At 34.4% G+C, this 12923-nt stretch overlaps 1 protein-coding gene across 5 annotated transcripts in view; it reads right to left on the bottom strand.

The window, feature by feature from the left end:
* LOC125680345 (uncharacterized) overlaps nucleotides 1-9836 on the bottom strand; it is a 52170-nt gene extending 42334 nt beyond the window's left edge. For 4 of the 5 annotated variants that reach the window (XM_048919835.2, XM_048919839.2, XM_048919840.2 and 1 more), the window contains exons 1-4: nucleotides 9765-9836; nucleotides 6900-7021; nucleotides 6355-6465; nucleotides 496-747 (exon numbers count right to left, since the gene is read on the bottom strand). In XM_048919835.2, coding sequence (XP_048775792.2) covers nucleotides 496-548 — 53 coding nt within the window. In that variant the 5' untranslated portion in view covers nucleotides 549-747; nucleotides 6355-6465; nucleotides 6900-7021; nucleotides 9765-9836. Of the gene's footprint in view, nucleotides 1-495; nucleotides 748-5786; nucleotides 5849-6354; nucleotides 6466-6899; nucleotides 7022-9764 lie in introns of all 5 variants that reach the window. The other variant, XM_048919836.2, reaches the window with a different exon arrangement.
* Nucleotides 9837-12923: the final 3087 nt, after the last annotated feature.

The following is a 12923-nucleotide window of genomic DNA, read 5'->3' as shown; positions in this document are numbered from 1 at the left end:
TTCCTGTCAGTGACTAGACTAAATCTAATAACTAGATTCATTGTCTGAAACTTTTGTCATACATTTTGGTAAGATTTCCTGCATAGTTTGTCAGGATTATGTTTTCATGGTGCCCCACCTCTTAGTTCTTTTTAAACCAAAATATGTCCACACTATGAATTTTTTGCTTACTGGATGATCAAAGAGAAAATTCAAACTGGAACTGAAAAATCTCCAGAATGCACACATGCTAACACATTTTGAAAAATCAATTATTGAAAAAAAAAAAAAAATTATCACTAAGAATAATATAATCAATCGATTTTCAATCATAATTGATCATTGGAGCAACATTAGTCCTCCATCACCTTCCAGTTAAACCATTAGACACATTCTTCCTATCAAAATACATTGTCAATACATTTCTGATGTCACGAGTGTGATCACAGACAAAGTTCAGTTTTGACTGTCACATGTATAAAAAAAAAAAAAAAAAAAAAAAAAGTGTAAACTTACATGAACCTGTGTTGATGCACCCAGCATGTAGTACAGACCAGTCTCGGATTCATATTCCTGGGCCCCTTCTGAAATGAAGGTCTGGTGGGAGGTTGCTAGAAAACATCCCTCTGTCAGTTGATCAAACCTCCATGAACAAACCACAAAGAATGATCTTCTTCCTGTTTCATGACTTTCAATTAAGGCAACCCGGCCAACAGGAAGCAGACCCACAGTTTTTGTCAGGAATCAATGAACATGTGTTCCTATTTCCTACATATAACAAAAACAATGATTTTAGGTCAACTCTACATTACACAATGTTCAGTGTCATTTTCAAAAACAACTCCATACAGTAAAAAATAAACTTTTTGAAATTCATAAAAGTACATTAGCAGCATTTTAAGTCCACAGGTACCAATGAATGTAGTTTGATAATTCAGTGCCAGTTCAATCAGAGAGAGAAATGACTTGTACTATAAGGGGAGTGGGCAACATCATGGGTACAGGGAGGCAGTCACAATGTATGTGGAAGTGGACTGCTAAGATGGAGGAGGAAGACAGGACTCTGTGTCTCAGGTCAAATGTTTACCCTCTTCCTCTTGTGGGACATTTCCATTGATAAGAATACAGGAAACGAGTGAAGGATAAGACACATCCGATTGTTATTTAATTCTGTGGGAAGATGATTCAGTGAAGTATTCAAACACTGAGCACATTAGGTCATGATTTTGAATCTCAACAAGAGGCCCATTAATAGCCATGCCATCATTCCCTTGAGCCATTGTATTTTCCAATGTAAAACATTAAATCTCAAATATAACCCCATCCCATCTTGTGATTACACCATAAACCCAAGAGTCATGAAGTGAACAAATATAACCCCACCCCATCTTGTGACTACACCATAAACCCAGGAGTCATGAAGTGAACAAATTTGAATTTACACTACATGATTATACTTGCATATAAAATCTTGAGAATTCTTGAGAAGATTTTCAAAGAGTTATCCTATATATTCAAATGAAAAACTAAAACCCCCATCATTGTCCTGGTCTTGTCATGGTGTGAACAAATCCACAAGTTGTAACAAGGATCATTTCATATCAGTTTCACAAACTGAACCTTTGTGATTCTTGAAAAGAAATTTTTCAAAGAATTTTCCTACTCGCATGTAAAACTTTATAAACCCTGATTGTGACTCATCCAAAAGTCCTAGTGTGAACAAATTAATCTACACTTCATGAGGATGTTTGCATATTAATTTGACAAACTATCCTTGAGGTTCATGATGTGAACAAACTTGAATTTATATACTACATAATGATGCATTTTTCTAAGTGTGTCCTTGTGGTGTATGAGAGGATTTTGTCACACTTACAATCCATCTCATAGGTTCATCACTGTCACAGCGTCACACTTACAATCCATCTCATAGGTTCATCACTGTCACAGCGTCACACTTACAATCCATCTCATAGGTTCATCACTGTCACAGCGTCACACTTACAATTCATCTCATAGGTTCATCACTGTCACAGCGTCACACTTACAATTCATCTTATAGGTTCATCACTGTCACAGCTTCACACTTACAATCCATCTCATAGGTTCATCACTGTCACAGTGTCACACTTACAATCCATCTCATAGGTTCATCACTGTCACAGCGTCACACTTACAATCCATCTCATAGGTTCATCACTGTCACAGCGTCACACTTACAATTCATCTCATAGGTTCATCATTGTCACAGCGTCACACTTACAATCCATCTTATAGGTTCATCACTGTCACAGCGTCACACTTACAATCCATCTCATAGGTTCATCACTGTCACAGCGTCACACTTACAATCCATCTCATAGGTTCATCACTGTCACAGCGTCACACTTACAATTCATCTCATAGGTTCATCATTGTCACAGCGTCACACTTACAATTCATCTCATAGGTTCATCACTGTCACAGCGTCACACTTACAATTCATCTCATAGGTTCATCACTGTCACAGCGTCACACTTACAATTCATCTCATAGGTTCATCACTGTCCCAGCGTCACACTTACAATCCATCTCATAGGTTCATCACTGTCCCAGGGTCACACTTACAATTCATCTTATAGGTTCATCACTGTCCCAGGGTCACACTTACAATCCATCTCATAGGTTCATCACTGTCACAGCGTCACACTTACAATCCATCTTATAGGTTCATCACTGTCCCAGGGTCACACTTACAATCCATCTTATAGGTTCATCACTGTCCCAGGGTCACACTTACAATCCATCTCATTGGTTCATCAATGTCCTGGGGTCACACTTACAATCCATCTTATAGGTTCATCACTGTCCCGGGGTCACACTTACAATCCATCTTATAGGTTCATCACTGTCCCAGGGTCACACTTACAATCCATCTTATAGGTTCATCACTGTCCCAGGGTTACACTTACAATCCATCTTATAGGTTCATCACTGTCCCGGGGTCACACTTACAATCCCGGGGTCACACTTACAATCCATCTTATAGGTTCATCACTGTCCCAGGGTCACACTTACAATCTATCTCATTGGTTCATCAATGTCCCGGGGGCACACTTACAATCCATCTCATAGGTTCATCACTGTCCCAGGGTTACACTTACAATCCATCTTATAGGTTCATCACTGTCCCGGGGTCACACTTACAATCCATCTTATAGGTTCATCACTGTCCCGGGGTCACACTTACAATCCATCTATTGGTTCATCAATGTCCCGGGGGCACACTTACAATCCATCTCATTGGTTCATCAATGTCCCGGGGGCACACTTACAATCCCGAGGGCACACTTACAATCCCGGGGGCACACTTACAATCCCGGGGTCACACTTACAATCCCGGGGGCACACTTACAATCCCGGGGTCACACTTACAATCCCGGGGTCACACTTACAATCCCGGGGGTCATGGGTTGAACAAATTTGAGTTTACACTATATAACGATGATTACATAATGAATTATAAATTGCATTCTTGTGGTTTTTAGATTTCTTTTTTTTTTTTAATTCCTATACATCAAATTCCTATACAAAACTTTAGATTGAAAGTTCAAAGTTTTCAAGAGTCCTGAAATTGGCAAATTAATCAACCAATATCCAGTTTTACACTAACCAAATATCACTCTGCTCATATTGTGTGAGGATGGTCAAATAATTTCAAAATGTCCTTTTTACTCATAAAACCTTTTCTCACATTTTCACCAGTGTGAGATTGACTTTACCCATCTGAGACAGCCATGTGAGATTAATAGAATCCTTCATTAGTACGAGTGTGGGATAGGGAAATTCCATCGAGGGGACAAGATTCGCCGCAGTCTAGGACGAGGCTTTGCCGAGTCCTAGACAGCGAATCTTGTTCCAGAGGTGGAATTTCCCTATCTCACACGAGTAAATAATGAAGGATTATTTTTCTCACATTTTACCTACAGTTTAGTGCATAAATTTAGGAGCTTTGAGAAAATTCTAAATTATTAAAATCCTCATTTGAACTTCGATGCAAAAACTAATTAAATAGGCAGAAAGAGCATACCCGAAAATGGTTTACACTGTAAGTGTAAACTAAAAAAACCCAAGGTTGTCCAACAGAAAGCTATATACATTAAAATTTAAAGATAACAATGCAAAATATTTTTACTTTACCGTGTAACGTAAATCTTCACCGTGTAACGTAAATCATAGAAAATATATGACGTCACAATCAAATGACGTCGCAGCAGTGTGAGACAGAAAAATCTCACATGGCTGTCTCACATGGGTAAAGTCGATCTCACACTGGTGATAATGTGAGAATGTTCTGTCTCACTCAGTGATCCAGGTGATCTAAAAATCAATTTAGGCTTATTGATAATTACAGCCTATCACGTAACAGACAATTTAACCAATTCGCAAATTCCTGCTCTCAAGCTTTGACGTCTGCATGTGATTTTGTGATATTAAAGTAGACCTATACACGGTGTACGTCACAATCAAATGTAAATGCGGAACCACGCATCCGTTTTCCGAAATGTGGTATTTCAAAGATATCAGTTTGATTTTTACATGGCGATATGATTGTCCGATATTGATTCCTTCCAAGTCATTCTTATCAGCTGCGGTCAAATTTTGTACAATGTATTTTTTTTTAAAAGGGGGGGGGGGGGGGCTAAAGATGATTCAAGCTTTAGATAAAAATCGGTTGGAGAACAGAAAACATTTTGGCGGATGAGGGCGTCCGTGAGATACATTGACTATTCATGTATGTAAAAGTTTTACAATGATTCATGTTCAACAGATGGAATTACGCGGGCAACAGAAAGTTGGAGAGACGGATGGGAAAGGGGGACCAATTCATATTTCCACCAGCATCATAAATAATATTATTTCTTTTGTGAGGATCAGGGTTAAAATAGGTCCTCAGTACCCCATGCTTGTCGCAAGAGGCGACTAAATGGGACGGTCCTTCGGATGAGACCACAAAAACAGAGGCCCCATGTCACAGCAGGTGTGGCACGCTAAAAATCCCTACTCAAAGACCGTCTGCGTCGAGCATAGGCCTAAGTTTGCAGCCCTTCACCGGCAATGGTGACGTCTCCATATGAGTAAAAAATTCTCGAGCGTAATAATTGCTAATTCAAAACTACGCAGCTGTTGAATCCAAATTATCATTAACAAATACATGGTAAGCTTGTGTAAAAATAAAAGTTCACACTTCGCTGCTCCAGTGACCACAGATGTCGTAGTTGTGTTCGCTGCTCCAATGTTGCAGATATTGACGCAAGCTTCAAAGAACGGCTGCAAATAATTTGTTTTATTTCACCGACCGTCATAAATTTGTCATTTTTTCCTCATCCCCTCTCCTGTTTTTCAAAATTATTGGGGCGGCATCTGTATAACGCGATTACAGTGTAGTTCCTTATTGAGATTGCATCTACATAGATCAGCGTAAGTGGTGTACATGTACGTATATCCAATTTATGTACATGCAAATGATTCCATGATAAAAGATATAACACACATGCATTAATCATAATAGCAAAACTATCAAAATTCAGTTTGTTACTTTCGTTTTACATTCACATTGTGAATACCCTCTTCTAGAATGATTTGTTTTCAGATAAAATGTAAAATCTAATTGCAAACCACATGTATCTATAATACTTATAGTTTACCATAGTTCAAATTATTATCCAAGGTTGTAAATATACTCAAATTTCATATGTCGTATGAAAATATGATAATGTAATTCAAGATTTGGGGGGGGGGGGGTGTACTTGTTATAGAGCTTATACCTTTTAAAATGATACATCAACATATGATTTTCTTATGCAAATCCTTTTTCTGGGATAATAATCTGTAAATTAGAAACAATTTATTCAAGGTTTAGTCCATAAAAATTGGGGAGAAAGACCAACATTGACATCAAATGGCATTTTCTACAGGATTTTCTTTAACATGTGTGGGCTCACAAAGTGTACATTATGAAAATAGTTATTCAAATTTATTAAAATAAATGATTACATATCATTAAATAATGGGTATATAGTCTATGTTGCTTATTACAGCCCATTTGTTTTGGAAAAATAATTATTATTAAGAAAAATAAGAAGGAGGAATACATTTTCATTAATGCTGATTATATGTGGATGGGGTACTTACTTTTGAGAAGCAATAACAATGAAATTAGCATGTTGAAATATATATTTTTCAATGTTTATCTATTACTGGAATATATATCTATCTTATAAAGGCAATTTTTTCATGATTGAGTCCATTTAAGGCCGAGTATAGGTCTACCTTAAGTACTCACATTAAAAATACAGAATCTAAAGTATTATGCCACTAGATATAAACACGCACCAGTATTCAGACATCATTTGGTGGAGATGAAGTGTGGAATGCTTGATGCCTCTGAGAAGACCCTCCTATTTAGTGTCACTCGTCACTTAATATTCATATCTTCTGAAGTCCCTGTAATAAATCAACCAAGTGCAAAATTCCAATCAAAATTTAATTCAATAATATTACATAAATCAATTATGATCAGATTAACAGGAAAAGTGCTGGAGAAGGTTGGAAAAATTTAAAATTTGGTTAATATTTTGCTGAAAATATCAAACATCACGATATTTGGGGGTATTTTTCACAAACAAGGATGAAATATAAAACACCAATAAAAGTCAATTGTAATTTTCCCTGTAAGATTTATATATGTTTCTTCTGTTGAATTCTCATAAAATATCAGTAAACAGTCCTCATCTTGCACTTATCCTGCTTATACATTTAGTAACGATTTTCGTATTTTACCTTCCTATAACCATTATGGATGATTTTGAATTTTCGTGTTTTACCTTCCTATAACCATTATGGGTGAATTTAAAATACTAGCTTATCATTAGACTTACTGTAGTGAGGTCAATTGCAGCAACCCCTATTATTTTTTTATGGTCTATGGTAGATAACTCTTCATTTGCTTTTCCAGATTTGTATACCCGAATGCATACCAAACAATATGTAAACCTGCATGCTGAAAATAAAGTTAGAAACTCACTCACTTCTCTGTTATTTTAAGTAAGAATTCATGTTTAAAATACAATGTATTCAGATTTATATATGTATGAATTCTATTGCAGTTTGTACAAAGTAATTCAGGTCATTTGTTAACATGTGTATATGCTAGAGTCAGTATAGTTCACATTTGTTAACATGTGTATATGCTAGAGTCAGTATAGTTCACATTTGTTAACATATGTATATGCTAGAGTCAGTATAGTTCACATTTGTTAACATGTGTATATGCTAGAGTCAGTATAGTTCACATTTGTTAACATGTGTATATGCTAGAGTCAGTATAGTTCACATTTGTTAACATGTGTATATGCTAGAGTTAGTATAGTTCACATTTGATGCTTTTATTTTCAAACACATTTTCTGTTTCTTTATATTCTACCCGGCATGGAAATTCTTTAGTCCATTTAGAATAAAATAACCTCAACCTTTTTTTTTCATTTCTACTTCATAAGCCCTGCTTTGTTTCTTCCCAAACTTTTCCTTTTTTTCTCTTGAGACATCTTTCCTTGAGGACGAGAGCTAGGTCATATTTGAATATAGAGACATCGCCACACATATGTCAACACCGAAAAATGGCTGTTTACAACTTAATTGATTAATTTGATAAACACTTTCTTATATCTAATTAAATAAACTGGTTTTTTTAAAAAATGAATTCAATATATATTTATATCTATTTGTCGAAAACATAACTTTACACACATTAACATCGAGTAGATGTCGTAAAACATCACTTTCGACTGAGATTATGTCATCACGTGGTTCAAAATTGCTCGCAAACTCTACAGTTATTTTTTTAATTTAAGAATAAAATATCTTGTGGCGTTGGTGGCCTAGTGTTTAGGCCGTCAGACTCTTGACTGAAAGGTTGTAGGTTCGAGTCCTGGCCGCGGCTTTGTAATTTTAGATACTCCAGATTCTGAAATTCTTATCAATATTGGTTTTGTGCTTTTGGTTTCTGGTTTGATTTAGATATTGCTGAGCTCTGTTTTCTACTGAGCTTCTCACTATTTCTTGTATAGTTAAATGACTATATCAGTTCACATTTATATTGTTATTGTAATTCAGCTTATGCTTTAATAGTATACTCTAATATATATTCTAATTTGATGGTATTGTTCAATATTTCTAATGTAAACCTCTAAACAAGATAATATATTGAGCAATGAACAAACATCATGTAACATATGGTTGTTTTAAAAGTAGGCCTAATTCACATGTGTGCTTGTTAAACTAGTTAGATGCTCACTCTCTCTTTTATCAGTGGAACTGGTCCTGGGTGTACATGTGACATTACAATAGCACATACATAAATAAGAACCAGGAAAAACACTCAGTATTAAAGTAAACAAAAACATTTTTCTACTCGAAAACAATCCGTTGCTAAAATGTACAACATATATTATGACATTTTCCCTGCAATACAACAAGACTTGACACACTGTTGCATTGTGACATCATCTAAATGGATTTCTTCCCCTGTATACCACTGTTAACTATAACTAGATTGTGTATGGACACTGGTGATTGAGCTTGAATGGATAGTTGACTGACCCATGACCACTATATAACTAGGCCTATATAGTATCACAGGATTCGAAATTAACTCATGTCCGTAAGTCCGAGACTAGTAATTTACATGTCGGACTAGTGAACTCTCTATAGCACTAGTCCGTACGGACTAGTGAAAATCCAGAAATCAATCTTGAATTGGTAAAGATTTTTAGCAAGATTTGTCCGAGTCTCTTAGATGTTTGAACTTATGGTTGATTACCTGCATGGTCAAGTGTTTGCATGACTATGACAGCCTGATCTTCCTAACACATGGAGTGTGTTCGAGACCGCCGTTCTTCGAACGTGCACAAATTGTCAAATTCCTGCAGATTACAAACACCGAGTACACATCACGAGAACGTGTTCTAGGTCCAAGAATTGCAAGTAGTGTGGTCTGAGAACATGCACGTTTGTTTCTCGACATTCGTGACTCTTAACACAGTAGTTCATAACATTATAGCTCATGACTTGGTCAATCGAGTGAATTTTTTTTACTTTATTGATAAAATTTCGAACTCCTGTGACTCTAAGATCTGAGCACCAAAACAACAGGAACGTCGATCTCAAACGCACTTATGGACATTTATAAAAGGATTAACTCGGAGGTTAATATTGTATGCTTCTGAAGATCTTGAATGCGAAATAAAATATGGTGGTCTCTTTTTCTTCTGTGGGTGTCAGAAATTGAATTGTTTGCAACTGTGATGTGTTTGATTTGATTAAATACTATTGAATAAAATGAAGATCATTTTATTATATACTGGACGGACTAGTGAAATGTTTTGCTGACTAGTGAACATCAACAGTTACTAGTCCGTACGGACTAGTGCTTGAAAAAGTTAATTTCGAACCCTGTATCATGCCATGACATTTATTATTTTTATCTCTGTTTGTCCCCTTTCATGTCCCCATACATCAGACATTAACGCTATGCTAGACAATATTCAATAATAACAACATGCAACAATAAAAATATGAAATATGAAAAATATGTTCTCTCGAATTTCCTCCAGTCTAATTTTCTGTTATCCCCAATGATCGCACGTACAACAGTTTGTTCTCCATATATTGCTCGTTCAAATCAAGAAACATGATAAATTTTAAACTATTAAAGTTTTACATAATAATTTATAATAACATCAAACCTCTTCAGTTTTTTTTTTACAAGGAAGCATGAAAATCCACAGGCAAGGGTAAATGTAGCACGACCCAAAGCCGAAAGCTCCGGGTTGCGATTTTTTAATATTTCTTTCTAATCATAAGAACATCAAACTTTTTGTAAATAATCTTTAAACAAGAATCATATAAGTATTTCTGAAAATTCTTTTATAAATATGCATTTATGTTCTTTGCTTGCCTTTTCTCTGTTTTAAAATCCCTTGCTTCATTTTTGGCTTTGTAGCTCCATCCTCATGTGACTTAACAATTATTATTATTATAACAATGGTTGCAAGTGGAAAAACTGTATTAATTTCCACTCTATATAGATCTACATGTAATTTAATTTAATTAAAAACCAAAGAAAATGTATATGTTGTCATCTTTTTGGTAAGATATCAGACATATACATATACAGAAGTACAAGTCAACATCAGAAAATCACACATTTTTGTAGCTTGGTGTTGAAATGACAAATTTGTGATATCAGCAGTTTAGAAAAACTGCTAATTTATAGATAAGTATAAATTGATAGAGGGTATTGGGGAAATTATTGTATAATAGAGAGGAACTACCAGCATAGGAGTTACTGCGCTTGACAAAATTTGATTTTAAAAGGACTGATTTATGGCGTGTAAAACGTTGCATTATTATATTATTCTTGTTATTCATATTCGAAAACTTGTAATTTATATTCTAAAGCATATCATTCATATTCGAAAAGTTGTTATTCATATTCGATAATTTTATCATTCATATTCAAAAACATGTTATTCTTATTCTAAAACGTGTTATTCATATTCAAAAAAATAATAATGCAACGTTTTACACGCCATACTGATTCATGATTTTCCCAAAATTTTATTTTTCACTTTTAATGATCAAAATCTACTGTCTAATCTGTTTAAAAGATTTCACATAAAAAATAAGGTTATACATTATCACAGAAGCTCATTTTATAGAGTTCATTATTTGTTTTGTAAACTAAGATTGCGGTGTGTTATTGTTTACGAAATTTTCAAAAGAAATGGATATCGATCTAAGTTTATTATATCTTTCACATTTCAAGCATTCTTCGGGTAAAATGTGACATCTAAAAGTTAAAATGTGCAACTATACAAAATTAAGATGCTTTATATTACAAAATTGATGTTTCACTTGTTTGTTTGTATACATAAAAAGACTCGAGTCTTTGTTTACATAACACATATTTAAGGCTAAAATATAGCTTTTATTCTTGCATTCAGAAGGTCAAAATTTTGGTTATCAACATTAAATGAGTTATACTTTTAATATTTAACATTAAAAATAAAAAAAAATAGTTTGTTCAAAAATCGTTAACCAGTCTAAATAATTTATTATCTATGGAAAATATTAACTTCTTTTTCTTTTTTTTTTACTATATAGATAGTTTACCAGATTTTTAGGTCATCTGAGTAAACTCAGGTGACCTGTTGCAATACGGAAGTTCCGAGTTCCCCAAGAGTTATTTCCCTTTGTCGAACTCTTACGTAAATTATGACGTAAAATATGATGACAGTGGGTACATTTGCTAATTACTTATCGTTGTATTATTTCTTAAAAGATGATATCCAGAGTTTCTGAGACCATCCTATCTTAGGAAAAAGGCAACTTTAGTGAGTTTATGAGTATTGGATAACAAAATGGCTCAAACAAATATTGTTAATATTACCATCTTTCTTTGATAAAAGCGTCACTCGTGTAGAAGAGGAAACGAATAATAATTTAATAGCCAATTTGATGATCTTAAGGTAACTCCATACTCGCAGTTTTATCTGATACAAGTTTAAATTGTGTATTTATTTCCATTCATGAGAGTTAAAACTAACAAATTATCAAATAAAATACATAGATCATCACACTTTTTAAGATGTGAGACGTACATAATCAGAATCATATATCACCGTCAGAAAATTGCAATTTTCATTAAACAGCGTTATCAAAATCTCATAAAAACTGGTTATGACAATATAGTAGCATTCATAACAATTTCATGAAACTGTATCTTCACAAACATAAACAAAATGTATGTAAAAAATAAAGGAAATCATCGCATAATAGACTTGATAAAGAAATCAATAGAAACAGAGTTATTGCCATTGCATTCAATATTTTGAAACGTATCATTGATTATTCATCTATAACTTACTTTTGAAATATTTTATTTTTAACAAGATTTTTTACAATAACTATAGGAAAATACTCCAATAAAATTTATGTTCCTATCATGCATAAATCTAAATAAATCATTGATTTTGCAAAATCTGATGACATCACAGGAGGGTGGAATTACTTTAATTCAAACAAATTATGCTTGATATGGCCAGAATATGCATACCAGTGATTGATATAAACAAAAGTTACGCTTTTATTACATTAATCGTACGTAATCGTTATGTACAATGCCAGTCTACGATTTAATGTATACATTGTGTACCCACCATACGTCATAAAATGCGAAAGAGTTCGACAAAGGGAAATAACTTTTGGGTAACTCGGAACTTGCGTATTGGTTGTCGTCCGTCGTGCGTTAACTATTGAATATTTTAAACTTCTTATTAATAACTACATGTCCAATTCTTTTCAAATTTGGTATGAAGCATCATTGGGACAAGGGGGGCATAAATTGTAAATTCCAGGACTCCAGCATCCCTGGGACCCTAGGGGTAGGGCAAAAACTGCCCAAAATTAACAAATTTTCAAAAATCTTCTCAAGAACCACACACATGTAAGAAAAACTAAATGCATGGTGATGTAGAGCAAGAAGGCCTCTACCAAAATTGTAAATTTCATGATCCCGGGGCAGGGGTTCTGACCCCAGGGCGGGGCCAAACTTGGTATATAGTGTTTATGTGTAAAACACTTAAATAACATCTTCTTTAGGCTTGTTGATACTAAATTAAAAGTAAATAGATATTTAGAAAGAACTAGTAGCCTTTTATCAAAATTGTAATTTGATGATCCCAGGGGTAGGGGTTTTGGTATCAGGGTGGGGCCCAAATTGTCAGTTATTAAATGTGTGAACAATAGACATTTTTAACTTCTTCTTTATAACTAGCATATTTGGAACAAGGGGGGCATAAATTGTAAATTTCATGATCCCCGGGGTAGGGGTTCTGACCCCA

This window comes from Ostrea edulis, chromosome 2 (assembly GCF_947568905.1).
Source record: "Ostrea edulis chromosome 2, xbOstEdul1.1, whole genome shotgun sequence".
NCBI lineage: Eukaryota > Metazoa > Mollusca > Bivalvia > Ostreida > Ostreidae > Ostrea > Ostrea edulis.
The sequence above is the reverse complement of the archived record's forward strand: the minus strand, read 5'-3'. Positions and strand labels throughout refer to the sequence as shown.